The 15,531-nt window shown below is 50.2% G+C and overlaps 2 protein-coding genes across 5 annotated transcripts in view; one reads left to right on the forward strand and one right to left on the reverse strand.

Annotated features, from left to right (window-relative positions):
* Positions 1–14,166, reverse strand: part of SLC35F2 (solute carrier family 35 member F2) — a 49,743-nt gene extending 35,577 nt beyond the window's left edge. The window contains exon 1 of one of the 4 annotated variants that reach the window (XM_032357058.1): positions 13,630–14,166. In XM_032357058.1, the coding sequence (XP_032212949.1) occupies positions 13,630–13,739 (110 nt within the window). In that variant the 5' untranslated portion in view covers positions 13,740–14,166. Of the gene's footprint in view, positions 1–13,262; positions 13,362–13,421; positions 13,595–13,629 lie in introns of those variants that run through there. The other 3 variants (XM_032357056.1, XM_032357059.1, XM_032357057.1) reach the window with 3 other exon arrangements.
* Positions 13,390–15,531, forward strand: part of RAB39A (RAB39A, member RAS oncogene family) — a 67,462-nt gene continuing 65,320 nt past the window's right edge. The window contains exon 1 of the mRNA XM_032357061.1: positions 13,390–13,528. Coding sequence (XP_032212952.1) covers positions 13,404–13,528 — 125 coding nt within the window. The 5' untranslated portion in view covers positions 13,390–13,403. The remainder of the gene's footprint in view (positions 13,529–15,531) is intronic.

Raw genomic sequence — 15,531 nt, forward strand, 5'->3', positions numbered from 1 at the left:
AAGGTGCCAACCTGGCAATCCTGACCAGTGTCTGAAGTGGGGGGTAGGGAGCTGGGGGAGGGCAACCTTGGGGGACCCCTTCACCTGTGCTACTTTCAGGCAGTGTCATAACTAAATCATAAGACACCCATTCTGTCTGGAGAACAGTATCTAGTACTGTTACTGTCATGGTTGTTGTTACCATGGTTGTAGTTACTATTTAATTACCGCTGTGACTGTTAACACTGTTACTCTTAACAGTGAGAACAGTATCTAACACCCTGAGTGCACTCTTTCTACATACCAGGTCCTGTCCTAACAATTGCAGGATTTCACAGTCCTGTTTCATTCAATCCTAAGAGGTAGGTGCTCTGTTGTTGGGTTTTGTTTTTTTTTTTAAGATTTTATTTATTTATTTGACAGACAGAGATCACAAGTAGGCAGAGAGGCAGGCAGAGAGAGAGAGAGAGAGAGGGAAGCAGGCTTCCTGCGGAGCAGGGAGCCCGATGCGGGGCTCGATCCCAGGACCCTGAGATCATGACCCGAGCCGAAGGCAGCAGCCCAAACCACTGAGCCACCCAGGCGCCCCTCTGTTGTTGGTTTTTATAACGAAACTGAGGCACAGAGATGTCGCACATCATGCCCAATATCACACAGCTAGCGAATGGCAGAACCTGGAGAGCAACGAAGCAGGGTGGGCTCCTCGTCTCTGTCGCACAGGAGTACGCTGCTGGCATCTAGCAGGGACTCAGAAAACCTTTTTCATTATCTCAACAAAAGTGAGGTGGCTTCATAAAAATAACGGCAGGGCCAGCGCCATACTAAGTGTTTATCTGTGTTACTCCACTTAAAACTCACAAAACGGGTGCCTGGTGGCTCAGTTGTTTCAGCTCAGGTCATGATCTCAGGGTCCTGGGATCGAGTCCCACATTGAGCTCCCTGTACGCCGGGGAGTCTGCTTCTCGGTCTCTTTTCTCCCTCCCTCTCTCAAACACCTTCTGCCTGCTACTCCCCCTGCTAGTACTCTCTCTCTGTCAAATAAATAAAACCTTTTTAATAAATAAATAAATAAAACTCACAAAACCTCTCCTGGGACAGGGATCACGTGTACACATCTGTCCCAGTGAGAAGTGTCCCTAAGGTCAGAAAATCACCAAGTCTCTGTTTTCCCCCATTCTACCCACTGCCTCCCTGATGATAACAAAAATAAATCCTGTAATATGGAAGATTCTGACACCACGCGAGGAGATCAAGTGATACAAGTTATCCTGCATCTCTAACAGTTGGCACAGCTTAGCACCACCCATTTGATGGTGTGCTTGATCTTAATAAGTGGTATTCTCATGGAAACAAGAGAGGACATAATATCTATATACGATAGCCTCCCTCTGTCCTCTGACGTGGGACTGGTTGAAATGAGAAAGCATGAAACACGTGGGCACATTGCCGATTCTCTTTGGTTACCCTCTGTGAGAATTCAGCCAGAGGCACCCCCGGGAACCTGCTCCAGAGGCCAGGAACAGGAGCCCCAGGCGGGCGGGCAAGGAGGGTGCAGGGGTGGGGGAAGGGCGGATTCCCAAGGACGGGCTTAGTCCGGGCCAAGCATTGCCCTGCTGTTTCGAGAGTCTGGAGGATGACATTTACAACAGGTGAGCCTCCCTCTCTCCACCAGCCCCGGTCTGGCACAGGCACGGAAGGAAACAGACTAACCCTGTTCTCAGCAAGCAGCCAAGAAGCCACAGACCATCAAACTCTAAATTCTCGCGGAGGCTACATCAGAAGTTCTGAAGGGCCATTGTTGTTTTTTTTCTTAACTGTTGTAAAATCTCAATGAGCCTTCCTGCAGATGATCAAAACAAAACTGCTGGTTTCTGCGTGTGGCTTAAACCATCAAAGGCGATCCTGGAGTGAGGACAAGCAACCAGTGGGCAGTTAAAAGAAGGAAACGAAAAACAGCAGCCAGAGCACAGACAGAAAACCCCCGTGTGGCAGTGTGGCAGGGTTCCGGGCCCCAGCCCTGCCCCCGCCCTCTGCGGTTTGGCACATTCTCCTCCTCAAACTCTGTGAGGCTGTAAATCCGCTGTTTTACCTACACCAGTGGGGAGCTGCATTTCTCACTAATACACTCATCAAACATCAACCAGGCACTAGAAAAGAGCAATCTGAGTCTGCTCTAGAAAGTTCCTGGCACTTGGCCTGGAGGGATGGGGAGGCGGAGGCGGAAGGGAGATTTCCTGTGAGCTTGTGAGCTTCTCAACCCTCCACAAGGGCTCACACCAGAAAAACCCACTCCCCTCCTTAGTCAGCTTCCCTGCTCCTGATTTAACCCAGCCAACTCTCAAGCTTTTCAAAAGAATGCCTGTATTAGGCAAAGAGAAGTAAATCACCATTTGTGGGGAACCTGAAGCCAACCCCAACTTTTTCGACTCTCAGGGGGTATCCTTAAAATCCATGTAAATTGCACCGTGTATAGGGCAAACCATTTATTATAAAAACAACGTGCAAAACATGGTTCTTTTTTTTTTTTTAAGATTTTATTTACTTATTTAACAGAGAGAGAGAGAGACCAAGCAGGGGGAGCTGCAGAGGGAGAGGGAGAAACTGGTTCCCTGCTAAGCAGGGAGCCTGATGCAGAGCTCAATCCCAGGACCCCAAGATCATGACCTGAGCCGAAGGCAGCGGCTTAACCCACTGAGCCACCCAGGCATCCCTCAACAAGGCTCTTGACAGGTAATAGGGGCATCTTTCCAAAGTGGAAACACGAAGGTCTATGAACAGAGCCCCACCTGCACCGGGGATCAGGGATGTGCAGATTAGAGACACCCTTTACATTCATTGGACTCAAAAGTTTAAAAGTCTAATAATACCAAGTGTTAGAAAGGATGTTTGTTCTCATACTCAGCGGGTGGCTTCGTAAACTGGTACAACCGCTTCGGGAACAGTTCAGCATTCTGTGAAGTTGAAGTCACCTGCCCTAGCATCTAGCTGTCCGCACCCCCGCCCACACTCAGATACTCTGTATGCACGGGTGTGTGTGTGTGTGTGTGTGTGTGTGTGTGTGTGTGTGTGTAAAAGAAGAGCTGGGCACCTGGGTGGCTTAGGCAGTTGAGCTCAGACTCTTAATTTTGGCTCAGGTCGTGATCTCAGGGTCATGAGCTGGAGCCCCACATCGGGCTCTGCGTTGAGCGTGGAACCTGCTGAAGATTCTTTCCCTCTCCCTCTGCCCTTCTTCCCACTCATGCTCTTTCTCTCACTCGCTTGGGGGAAAAAAAAAAAGAAGTGCGTATACGTGATCAATAGAAGACATATAGCAGACTGTTCCTGGAAGTCCTGTTCACTATAAGAAAAAACCTGGAAAAAACCCAAATGCCCATTAACTGAATTAATAAAGTACGGTTTATGCACAGGAAAGAATATTACATAGAGTCCAAGTGAGGGTTCCTGCAGCATTAGGCAACTGCACAGATCAATCTTGGCAGTGTGACACGGAAGGGGAACTAAATCACGACAGACTGTCTATAGTATGATACCCTTTTAATAAAGTAAAAGAAAAGACAGTAAAAGCATACTTTTTAGAAATACCCAGAGGAACAGGGTGAAACCTCATTGCCCTCCTTCCTGCTGTGTAATCATGTGACTCTGAGGGAAATACCTGACCCCTCCGTGCCTCAGTTTCCACGTGTGTCCAATGAGGCTGCCAATGACAGCATTATAATGCTTACCGCAGAAATTTACTGTAGGACGACACTGACTTAAGCCTCTCTGAGGTCCCGGAACAGGGAGGTTGCTCTAAGTTCACCAACTCAGCTTTACCCAACAAAGACTTTATTTTATATTATTAATTTTTTTTTTAACTTTGGCTTGATACCACTGTGAAAAGCTTAAGAAATGGTTCTTGTAGACTTTTTTTTTTTTTTTTTAAGATTTTATTTTTGGGCTCTCTGCTCAGCAGGGAGCCTGCTTCCCCCTTTCTCTGCCTGCCTCTCTGCCTACTTGTGATCTCTCTCTCTCTGTCAAATAAATAAAATCTTTTTAAATTTTTTTTTTAATTTTTTAAGTAATCTCTACACCCAACGTGGGGCCTGAACCCACAACCCCGAGATCAAGAGTCACATGCTCCCCTGACTGAGCCAGCCAGACGCCCCTCTTCTAAACTCTTCCAAGCAGGGTTGTCCCAGTACGACTCTGGCTAGCTAGACATCACACACCACAATACCGGTCTCAGACTCTCACTAAGGATTTGTTGGACTGAAGAAACTGAGTCAGTATGTTCCTTAAGTATGCTATCTTGCAAGAAATGACTAGAAAGAGGTTCTAGTCAAAACTATCTAGTCAAATCTAGTAAAAAACTATGATTTTTTCATAGACTCTCTCTCTGCCTCATTTACACAAGTAGCCAAATTTTTGTGCTGTATCACTTATCTGATGACTTTAATTAACACAGACATCTATCACCATTTAAAAATAAAAGACCTCAAATCTATGGACTAAAAGTTTCTATATAATTTATTAAAATGAAAATTATTTAAATCTTTATTCACGGCCCACTAATACTTTCACCACAAGCAATTCTGAGAAATCGGGTTATCTGGTTTCTACAGGGTCAGCACAGAAGTCCTCATTTAGAAAGAATGCAGACTTCCGGAGATATGTTCAGTAACACAGAAAAAATCACATGTGACAACTGTGGAAAAAAAAAAAAAAAGACAAATAATTGACTTCACTGGCCCCTGAACATATTCTTATTACTGCCGCTCAGCAGAATAATTAAACTTCACGAGAATGATCCTGAATCGTGAAGAAAAGGTGTTATGAATACGCGTTACTAAAAGGTGAATAGTCTCATACATTTGTTTTAAATATGCCATAAAGGGGGCGCCTGGGTAGCTCAGTGGGTTAAAGCCTCTGCCTTCGGCTCAGGTCATGATCTCAGGGTCCTGGGATCGAGGCCCACATTGGGCTCTCTGCTTGGCAGGGAGCCTGCTTCCCCCTCTCTCTCTGCCTGCCTCTCTGCCTACTTGTGATTTCTATCTGTCAAATAAATATATAAAATCTTAATAAATAAATAAGTAAATATGCCATAAAGTCTTTCTTTCTTTTTTTTTTAAGAGAGGGAGAGAGGTAGGGGAAGGGGCAGAGGGAGAGGGAGAGAGTCTCGTGAGCAAACTCCACGCCCAGCACAGAGTCCAAGGTGGGGTTCAATCTCACCACCCTGAGATCATGACCTGAGCTCACATCGAGAGTCAGACACCTGACCGGCTGAGCCACTCAGGTGCCCCTACCACGAAGAGATTTAAATAATGTTTTGGTTTTTTTCTGGGCAAAATCTCAGGATTAGTTGCAAATACACCCACAAAATAGCGGCATGCCCCTGAAAGCTGTCCAATACAAATCAATAAAATGTGGAAGAACTGCTGCCCAAAATCATGAATTAGTTTACAGAAGTGAGTCATCCATTTCATGCCTAAAGCCACTCAACTGGATTTTAAAGTAAACTTTAATACTCAAAAGAGTGCGTTTTAAGTTACCTGCAAATTCACCTGTGTGAAAGGATCCGTTTTTCTCTGATGATCCTCAATAAATAATACTATAAGGAAGGTTTTATACCTTTTTTTAATAAACTTACCCAAACTTACATACACAAGCAGTTACCCTGGGAGGCAACTCACTTCTTCCCCAGACGCGGCTACCGTCCAGGGCAAACAGCCCGCTTGAACCTCAGCCCTAACACGGGCATCTGATCGACCAGTCCCGCCGCCCGCAGGCTAGCACTGTTCCTAGAAATCCAGAGCCACGGCTTCGGGTCAAGGCCAGGCACGACGTCAGCTGTACCGGTATTTCAGACGAACTGCCGTCCCCAGCCTTAACACATTCTCCCAGGCTGGTGATGACGACCCCTATGGCCCGATACGGTCCATGCAATGAGTGAGGAACGGGGCCGGAAGGACATGGACGAAGGGCCCCGAAGCCAAGACGTGTGTGAAGAGAGGGAAGAAAACCGCCCGACTCGGGGCCATCTACAGGGTCTCTACGCAGCCTGAAGAGGGGGATAAGACAACCCTCCCTGGAGGAAGCTACAGGTGGGAAGGTGTGTGCAGGGAATCACAGGCTCGTTGCTATCCTCAGAGACAGACATTCTGGGAGAGGGATGATGAGCCCGGAGAGGCATGGGGGCCAGTGACGGGCGGCCTCTGTCGTTCATGTCAGGGTTGGCCCTCCTAAAAGGACAAATACTGTGTGACAGCACTTCCATGAGGGACCGAGAATAGTCAGTTCATAGAGACAGAAAGAAGCGGGACGGTGCTTACCAGCAGCTGAGGAGAGAGGGGGACGCGGAGTTAGCATTCGACAGGGACAGGGTTTCTGTATGGGACGAACAACAAATTCTTGAAGTGGACAGTGGTGATGGGTGTACAACACTGTGAATGTACTTCACGTGACTGAATTGTACCCTTAAAAATGGTTAGAGTGGGTGCCTGGGTGGCTCAGTGGGTTAAGCCTCTGCCTTCGGCTCAGGTCATGATCTCAGGGTCCTGGGATCGAGCCCCGCATCGGGCTCTCTGCTCAGCGGGGAGTCTGCTTCCTCCTCTCTCTCTGCCTGCTTCTCTGCCTACTTGTGATCTCTCTGTCAAATAAATAAATAAAACCTTTTAAAAAATGGTTACAAAGGTAAATTTTATGATTTATATTTTACCACAATGAAAACCACTAAAAATGTCATCATTGTGTTCAGGGGAAGAAGGAGGAGGAGGAGGAGGCACGGGAAGGGGGGATGGGAACCCCCCCCCCACAGCCGGAGCTCTATCCCATCACCAGTTGCTCTCAGACTTTTTAGCTCCAGAACCCTTTCTGCAACCATCCGGCATAAAAACCTAACCACACACCAGGCAGAGCAACAGATCTGATGGGTGCCAGAGACCAGCCCAGGAGCCCACCAGGTCCCAACCTGCCCCACAAGAGCCCCTGAGGAGTCTCCAGGGAACCCCAAAAGCACCCTGGTTTGCAAACCCGGTGCAGGTCCCCAGAGGAAGCTGAACAGGATGCAATGGGATTTCTGAAAGAGTAAAGCAGGTCTGGTCCTTAAGATCAAAGGAAACTGTCCTGAGTCTGCCTCTCAGCCGCGCCTGGGGGCAGGGTACTGACCTGCCACCAACAGGACTAAAAATATTTGCACAGGATTGTTGTAAGACCTGGTGGATGAAGGGAAGTCAGACACCTGACACGGGTGAATTCTCACTTGACGGCAGCTCTGACAGCGTCCGGTGTTATACCGCAGCACTCTGGCTCCTGTGACGGGAGATGCTGCGGCAGGAAGTGCAGGGATGGCCGCGGGGACAAGAGTCCACGGGAGAGACGACAGAGGCCCGCTCTGAAGTCCTGAGCGCAGGGACTGAAGAGGGAGGTGGACCCTGTAAATAGCCCGGAAGTGCTGTCAGGATGGGGAATTGGGGCACCTGGGGGGCAGAGTGGGTTGGGCTTGGTTTGGGTCAGGGTGGTGGGCTCGGGGTCATGAGATCATGCGATCGAGCTCCGTGTCTCCCTAAGCAGAGTGGGCTTGTCCCTCTTCCTCCCCCTCGGCCCCTCCCCATGCTCTCTCTCTCTCTCAAATAAATATATAAATTTAAAAAAAAAAAAAAAAAAGAAAAAGATGGAGCAGCCATCAAAAAAAAAAGAATTCTTGTCATTTGCAACGATGTAGATGGAACTAGAGGGTATTATGTTAAGCAAAATAAGTGAGTCAGTCAGAAAGGGACAATTATCAGATGATCTCTCTGATACGAGGAACTTCAGAAGCAGGGTAGGGCGCCGTGGGGGGTAGGGAGAGAAAAAAAATGAACAAGATGGGACCGAGGAGGGAGGCAAACCCTAAGAGACTCTTCATCTCAGGAAACAAACTGAGGGCTGCTGGGGGGAGGGAGGCGGGAGGGACGGGGCGATGGGGGATGGACACTGCGGAGGGCATGTGTTGCGGGGAGTGCTGGGAATTGTGTGAGCCTGACGATTCACAGACCTGTTACCACGCCCCCTCCCCCCAACAAACAATACATTATATGTTAATGATAAAAAAAAATTTAAAAAGAAAGAGAATAAGGTGGGAACAAGCACTGGAAAGCCATCATCTCATTCATGTCCCAATCAGCTTGAAGAAAGGAGCAGAGATCAGCAGGAGTAACTCAAAGGTTGTGTGCGCAGCTGCTCTGCAGGAGGGAGAGGACGGCAGTCTGGGGCAGACACCTGCAGGGGCCCAGTCAGGGCACGCTGGAGTGAAGTGACGTCCACCCTCGTCCACCCTCACCTCCGTCCCATGCTGCATGGGGACACTGACCGCCTGTCCCTTTACCAACTCCCTGCCGCACTGAGAAGCTAATAAAAAGGTACACGCTGTCCAGCCAAAAATCATTCCTCCACCCACCCCCTCCCTCCAAGCCCTTAGAGCTTGTGGGCCACAACCCAGAGAGATGGCCTCCTCCTCTTTCCAGAGCAGCTGCCAGGATTCTAGAACAGCCTGCCAGCAGGGCCCAGAACAGCACAGTGAGATCAGTGAGCAGTGAAGCTGGTGCCCACAGAGGCCCCATCCTGGGGTTCATCCCCTCTCTCCTCCTTAGTCACCTAGCAGGACGCACCTGAGCCCGGCCACTGGCTCTTCCCCAGCACAGAAGGAGACATGCAGGAGCCCGCTGGTCACCCTGTGGTTTGTGGAGGCTACGAGTTGGAGACTGCATGGGTGGCCAGCCCCGGAGGGCCGTGGGAGCACGGACGGCTCTGTGCGGGCGCCTGGGTGGCTCGGCGGCCTGAGCACCTGACTCTTGACTTAGGCTCAGTTATGATTTCAGGGTCCTGAGATCGAGCCCTTCGTGGGGCTCTGTACTCAGCAGGGAGTCTGCTTAGGATTCTCTCCCTCCGCCCCTCCCCCCACTCACCCTCCCTCACCCTCTCTCTCTCTAAAATAAATAATCTTAAAAGAAAAGAAAAGAAAAGAGATCTATTATAAAATTCCTATGGGGGGGCACCCGGGTGGCTCAGTCGGTTAAGCGTCTGCCTTCAGCTCAGGTCATGATCCAGGATCCAGGGATGGAGCCCAAGGTCAGGCTCCCCCGCTTCTCCCTCTCTGCCTGCTGCTCCCCCTGCTTGTATGCATGCTCTCACGCTCTCTCTCTCTCTGTTAAATAAATAAGTAAAATCTTAAAAAAAATAATAAAAAAAAATAAAATTCCTGTTGGGAACTAAGGATTCATTCAATCATCTGGTGTTCATCATGTATCTAAAATAAGGTAGGCACTGTGCTCAGCAGAGTAGACAACAGTGACTAAAAAGTAAGTAGCACTTCTCCTCTCCTGGTGTCAGTAGAGGGGACAGATGTGAATTAAATAATCTCATGGAGGCAAGGGGGAAAGGAGGAGATATGTTGGAGACGGGCAGGATCTAGAGTTCCTCAGTTCTGCACTTACACGAGCCACAGAAAGCCACTTACATCCTTGCTTACGTGACCTTAAGGAACGGTCCCGCTCGGCAGAGCTGCAAGCCACATAGAGACCTTGCTGTGCCCACAAGGAACCCTCAGGACATGTCTGTCCCATCAACGGATGAAGGCTCTAGAGTTCACCACTAAGCGACGCCTTCAAAAACTCCTGGGCCTTCACGTTTGAAAGAAGGAAACTGAGCAGAAAGGAGGAGCCCAAGGGCCAGGCCCGTTGCCAGACAATCACAGGTGTGCACAGTGCACAGGTGTCCACGGACCGACGACTAGTGGCCTTGCCTCCTCACGCCCACGCCCCCCTCACACCAAGCGACTTGCAGTTCCTTAAGCAAAACACTCTTCCTCTCCTAGTTCACCTGGAAAACTCCTATTAATGCCTCCAATTCCTGATCACCCTCTCGGCCACGCTTTCCAACCCTACCTCACCCTGGTGACCTTGATTTCTGCCTTCCTTCGTGCCCTCTGTTCCTTGTGCTCACCTCTACTAAACGCGACTCAATCATGAACTCTCTCAAACTAAACCCTAGTCATCTCTTGTAGGCCAGAGAGGGGTCTAGAACCTAGAACACCACAGAAGCTCGAGGTGTAGCAAATGAAAGAACAAATGAACGCATGTCCTGCATCGTGCTACAAATAGAGTAGGGTAAAGTCTGTGCCCTCAAAAGCTTACCATCTTAGATAACAAATAAATGAAAAGATGTAGAAAAACTAATAAGAATTAAAATATTAGCATTCTACAGGTGCCTGGGTGGCTCTTGATTTTGGCTCAGGTCATGATCTCAGGGTTGCGAGATGGAGCCCCGATTAGTGCGGAGTCCACTTGAGAGTGTCTCCCTCTCCCCATTCTGCCTAACCCTTGCTCCCTTGCACATTCTCTCTCTTTCTCTCTGTCTCTCTAAAGTAAATAAATACTGGGGCACCTGGGTGGCTCAGGTCATGACCTCAGGGTCGGTCCTGGGTTCAAGTCCTGCACCAGGCTCCCTGCTCAATGGGTAGTCTTGCTTCTCCCTCTGCCCCTCCCCCCACTCATGTTTACACTCTCTCTCACAAATAAAATCTTTAAAAAAATAAAATATTAGAATTCTAAGTCAACATTACACTTAGAGAAAATAAATTACTGTACCCAAAAGTCCCTTCGTATATACCATCACACATCCTCACAAAATTTAGAAATAAAAGACTTGAAAGAAACACACAAAATACAACTGTAAATACAGTTAGTGGAATGGAAAGAATTCTGATCTTGTTATACGCGACTGCATCTTTAAAATGAACGGGAACTCATTTTTCATCAGTAGAAAATACTGAAAATATAACCTAAAATATAACCTAAAAGGCTTACCATTTCTTCAACAGGGAAAGGACAAATACGTGAAATAAACATTGAAGATGCTTGCTAGAGATGCAAACTCGGTAGTCATGGTAAGAAATATGCATTTTTTCATATACGATTACAGTACAGGTGTTAGGACGTAAACTGCTAAATGGCATCCAATTAAATACATCTCAGGGATCCTAGGAAACCCAGAGCCTCCGGTCACAGCCGTTGTCATTTGCACGACAGCAACAAATGGCCGAAGCCCAAGTTACACGTGAAGCCGTCTCGAAAACATACAGTGCTTCTTATTGTGAATGCCTGGCGCATACTGCGTCCTCGATAAACTTTTATTGAGTGAGTGATCTGATAGTCGTATTCAAAGGGTAAAATTATCTACTAGTGAGGCAAGTTTATCAGGAGCTGGGGTTACCTAGAATACATCCTTCTCATAATGAAAACAGGCCCCAAATGTTTCCCCTGTATTTAGCACCCAGTTGCTGAAAGGGCTACTCTTTTCCCTTTTTGTGCCTGTCCCTCTATGTACAAACTATCCCGCCACATACTTCCCATGTGGTAATAACACATCCACCCATCAGCCTCCCCAATGGCTCTCTGGCTACAGCCAGCCATTCAAACTTAAATCTGGGAGGTGTGTTTTAATACCGAGAGTTTAAAACAATGAGTATAAAGGATACTGGATATCTGCTAAAGTGCATTTTTCTGACTGCTGGGTCAGATAAGGAAAAACTGCAAAGCAGAATCTGAGTGTCTGGACGGTTGCCAGAGGTAGGAATGAAAACCTTAGTGAACAAGAGTTCTGCCAACCAGGCACCAGCCAACTCTTGATTTCAGCTCAAGTCCTGATCTCATGGGTCACGAGATCAAGCCCGACGTCCGGTTCTGCGCTCAGAGGGAGTCTGCTTGGATATTCTCTCCCTCTGCCCCTTCCCCTGTTCACACTTTGTCTCCATCTCTAAAATAAATTTAAAAAAATAACAAAATTAAGAAAGTAAATGATAAGAGGCTTTTAAAAAAAAAAAGAAAGAAAGAAAAATAACAAAATTAAAAAAGAGTTATGCCAAACAAAAAATAAAAAAATAAATAAAGCTCCAGCCAAACATCCTTAGAATAAAGACCAATGAAAGGAAGCACGCAGGGAGTGTGGCAGAAGGTAAAGGAAGCCTCAAGACCCTTGTCATCCCTCATTCATTCATGCATTTATGTGCTAAGGGTTGTCGGAGACGGAAAAAGGAAAAAGTCTTTATTCCTGCTGTGAAGGACTCCATCCATTAGAAATGTAAAATGGCCACAAACAAGGAAGAAAATAACAATGCATAAAGGAGGTACAAAAAAGTGTGTTCAGAGACAGAAGAAATCTCCTATTTAGGAAGCTATTAGATACCAGGATTTTAAACATGAGAACATTAGGAGAAAAAAAGCAATCACTGCTAACCCTTGTTCTTCTGTCTTGCTACACTGCCGTCTGCCCAACCTCAGGGCCTCTGGCACCTCCTGAAACAACACCCAGGAATGGAGCGCTGATGGCAGGCGACCACCAAACTCCACAGAGCAGTACCATGAGCCAGGAAGTGAAGTCAGCCACCTCAGCTCACAAATTCCCCTACAAGGCACAAACTGTTATCTTCTCCAGTTTACAAGTAAGAAAATGGGGCACAGAGAAGTTAAGTGACTTGCCCAAGGTCACCCAGCTCATAAGTGGCACAAACAGGAGCTGAGACCAGAATCTGGGCCCTTAGCCATGAAACCCGTCGCTGCCTCCCAGCCGAGAACCTGTGGACATTTATCAGGACATACACAGCTGGAATACGCAGGCGATTTTGACCGACTTGGCCCTGTAAGCACACTCATGTATTTCCCACTATTTTTAACTGTGCAACAAAAATGTGCACACCATTCCTGACCTGGTTCTGAAAATGAGTTTTCACAATTTTTAATGGGATATTTGCTTTGTTAATCTGGGCGGGGGGAGGCGGAGGGTGCCTGTTTCATGAGGGGGGCAGTGGGCAGAAGTAGCTAAATCACAGTCTTGACGGGCGCTGGAGGGCACCACCCTTACGGGTCATCTCAAAATCTTGGGCAAAATGCCCAGCTTTGCTTGTTTCTTCCCCAGAGTGGCTGTAACGACAGTGTCACCCACGAAGTAGGCAAAACCACCTGATGGTGTCCACATGAACAGGCCAGGCACCGACTGCGCCATACCCAAGGCTTTGGTGACTGAGGTCCTAAGTCCTCTGCGTCTGCAGGAGGCAAGCCCCGCGGCGACCACAGAAAGGCTTTCCCCGAGCAGGGTCGCCGCCAATCCCTGAAGCACTCATTTCGCTGTTCCCGGCGAGCACCGGGCCTTGCACCCCCGGGCCCGGAGGAGGCTGTGTCACCTCGCCCCGGGCCAGGGAGGAGGCAGGCTCCGGACGAGCTCGGGGCGGGACCACAAAACTTCACCCAGATTCCTCATTCGGGTGAACTCACCGCTCCGTGGAGGACCGGGGCCCTGCCGGACCGGCCTGGCAGCGGCAGGAAGCCGGGCGCGGGCTCCCCCACCTGCCGGGCATCCCCGGGGAGCTCGTCCCCTCCTGGTCGCCGGCGACGAGGGGGAGAAGGGGGCCGGGGATGCCGCCGAGGACCCACCTGACCGCGCCGACACGGCCGACGTCCGCCGAATCGTCTGGAACACATACCCACGATTTCCAAGAGGGCGCCGCGGCGGGAGAGCGCGCGGCGCCTCACAAAGCCAGGTGAGCCGCCACGTCCCCGCCGCACGTGCTGAGCCGCCGGACCCGGCCCGGGAGTCGGCGCGGCCGCCCCCCCCTTCCCGGCCGGCCGCCCCCGCACTCACCAGGTGAAGAGCTGGCCTTTGAGCCCGCGCAGCAGGCTCCCCAGCGCGCCCGCCGCTCCCGGCGCGTACGGCTGCGGGACGCGGGGTCCCGCCGGCGAGGCCGCCTCCATGCAGGCTCGGCGCCCGGAACCCCCCGACGTGCCGGGGCGGGGAGGACGGGGCGGGGGCGGCGCCTGGGCGGCCGGCGGGACCCGGCCCCGTGCCCGCGCGCCCGCGCCCGCTCGCTCGCTCGCGTGCCTCCCTCCTCGGGCCTCGGCGGCCGCCCAGCCCTCGCCCTCCTCAGGCCTCCGGGGCGGGACCAGACAGCCGCGGACTACAGCCTGGCCCCTCCCGGGGCGCCGGAGGACACGGGGCGCTGCGCTCCCCCGCCCGGGCACTGGCGCCTCGGGGATGCGTGACACCCCACATGCGTTTCGGGGTTTTATGGGTCCCTGTTCAGAAGCGGCTCACGAGGTGAGGCGAGGCTACGCCGCGTGCCCCGACCTAAGGAGCCGTGACTTCGCAACCGCCCGAACTTTGCTAACCGGGAAGGGCCGCTGACTCCTCCCCGGCGGGCTGACGCCTCCCCCGCCCGCCGCCCTCCCTCTCTTTGACAAAAGACACTTCCATCTAAAAGGACTGAAACGCTCCGTTGGGGACTCTTCTTTTCAAGGCAAAACCTGCGTAAACGCCCACAGGGATTTTTGCGACACGCCTTCGTGGGGTGCCTCGTTCGTGAGGGTGTGCGCGGCGCGGCCCTCGGCGTGCAGGCTCGGCCGGCAGGTACCCACGCCGCGCTCGCCGCCACCCGCGGGCGCGCACCCAGGGCCCCCGGGCGCCCGGCCACGCCTTGCGATGCCTCTGCGGGCGGAAGAGCGACGAGCACCTGCGGTGTAAAAGTTCCCGATCGTCACCCACAGAAGGACCCAGAAGACCAGGGAGAAGGTATGGGACCCTTTCTCTACCTAACCACCTCCCACCCCGGGCCAGGGCGGAGGACCGAGGAGGGGTGTGAAGAAGGAGCAAAATAAAGGTAAATTCAAACGAGTTGGCAGTTCCGTGAGAAGGTTGTAAGAAAGAAAATAGATTTTGAAGAATGGAATGAAGCTTTAGGGACCCCAAGTTCTGCAGCTACAGAAACCCCCAAAGTTTAAATGAAATTATTATTTTTTAATTGTTGGAGAACAAGGTCATCCAAGAGAGGGACCACGGAGTATTATGGTACAACAGCATCGCAAGGAAAAGAGCTGTGCCAAGACTTGGGAGGATTTTCTCTAGCTCTTTTTGAGTGAAAAAAGCAAGATATAGAGGAGTATGTTTAATGATAATGTAATCTCATTTTTCTAAACCAAACAGCCCATTATACCTTATATATTGACAGTGTTGAATTCTACCTGAGCCCTGTGCTTCTGGAAGGCAGTAGCGGTTAGGAACCACCCGGGTGGCTCAGCCGGTTAAGCATCCCACCCTTGATCTAGGCTCAGGTCATGATCTCAGGGTCCTGAGATAGAGCCCCAGAAGGGGCTCCCCCCACTGGGCTCCCCTGCTGGGCTCCTGGTTTCTACCTAAGATTCTCTCTCTCCCTCTCTCTCTGCCCCTCCCGCTGCCTGCCCCACCCCCTTGCTTTCTCAGAAAGAAAGAGAAAGAAAGAAAGAAAGAAAGAAAGAAAGAAAGAAAGAAAGAACTCCCCCCCTACTTTGGTATTCTTAGAATAGGCAGCTGCAAAGAAACAGGCTTCCCCTGTGACTCAGGGAAAGACCCAGAGTTGTTCTTTTTCACCTAGGACAAAGCCAGACATGGACCCTCCAAGCTCCAGTCGTCTGCCTCGTAAATGATGGCTAAACCACTTTTCCCCACTGACCATTCAGAACAAAATACTTGTTAACTCAACTGACTACATTCCTCTTCTTCCTCCAGGCCTGG

Source organism: Mustela erminea, chromosome 9 (assembly GCF_009829155.1).
Source record: "Mustela erminea isolate mMusErm1 chromosome 9, mMusErm1.Pri, whole genome shotgun sequence".
Lineage (NCBI taxonomy): Eukaryota > Metazoa > Chordata > Mammalia > Carnivora > Mustelidae > Mustela > Mustela erminea.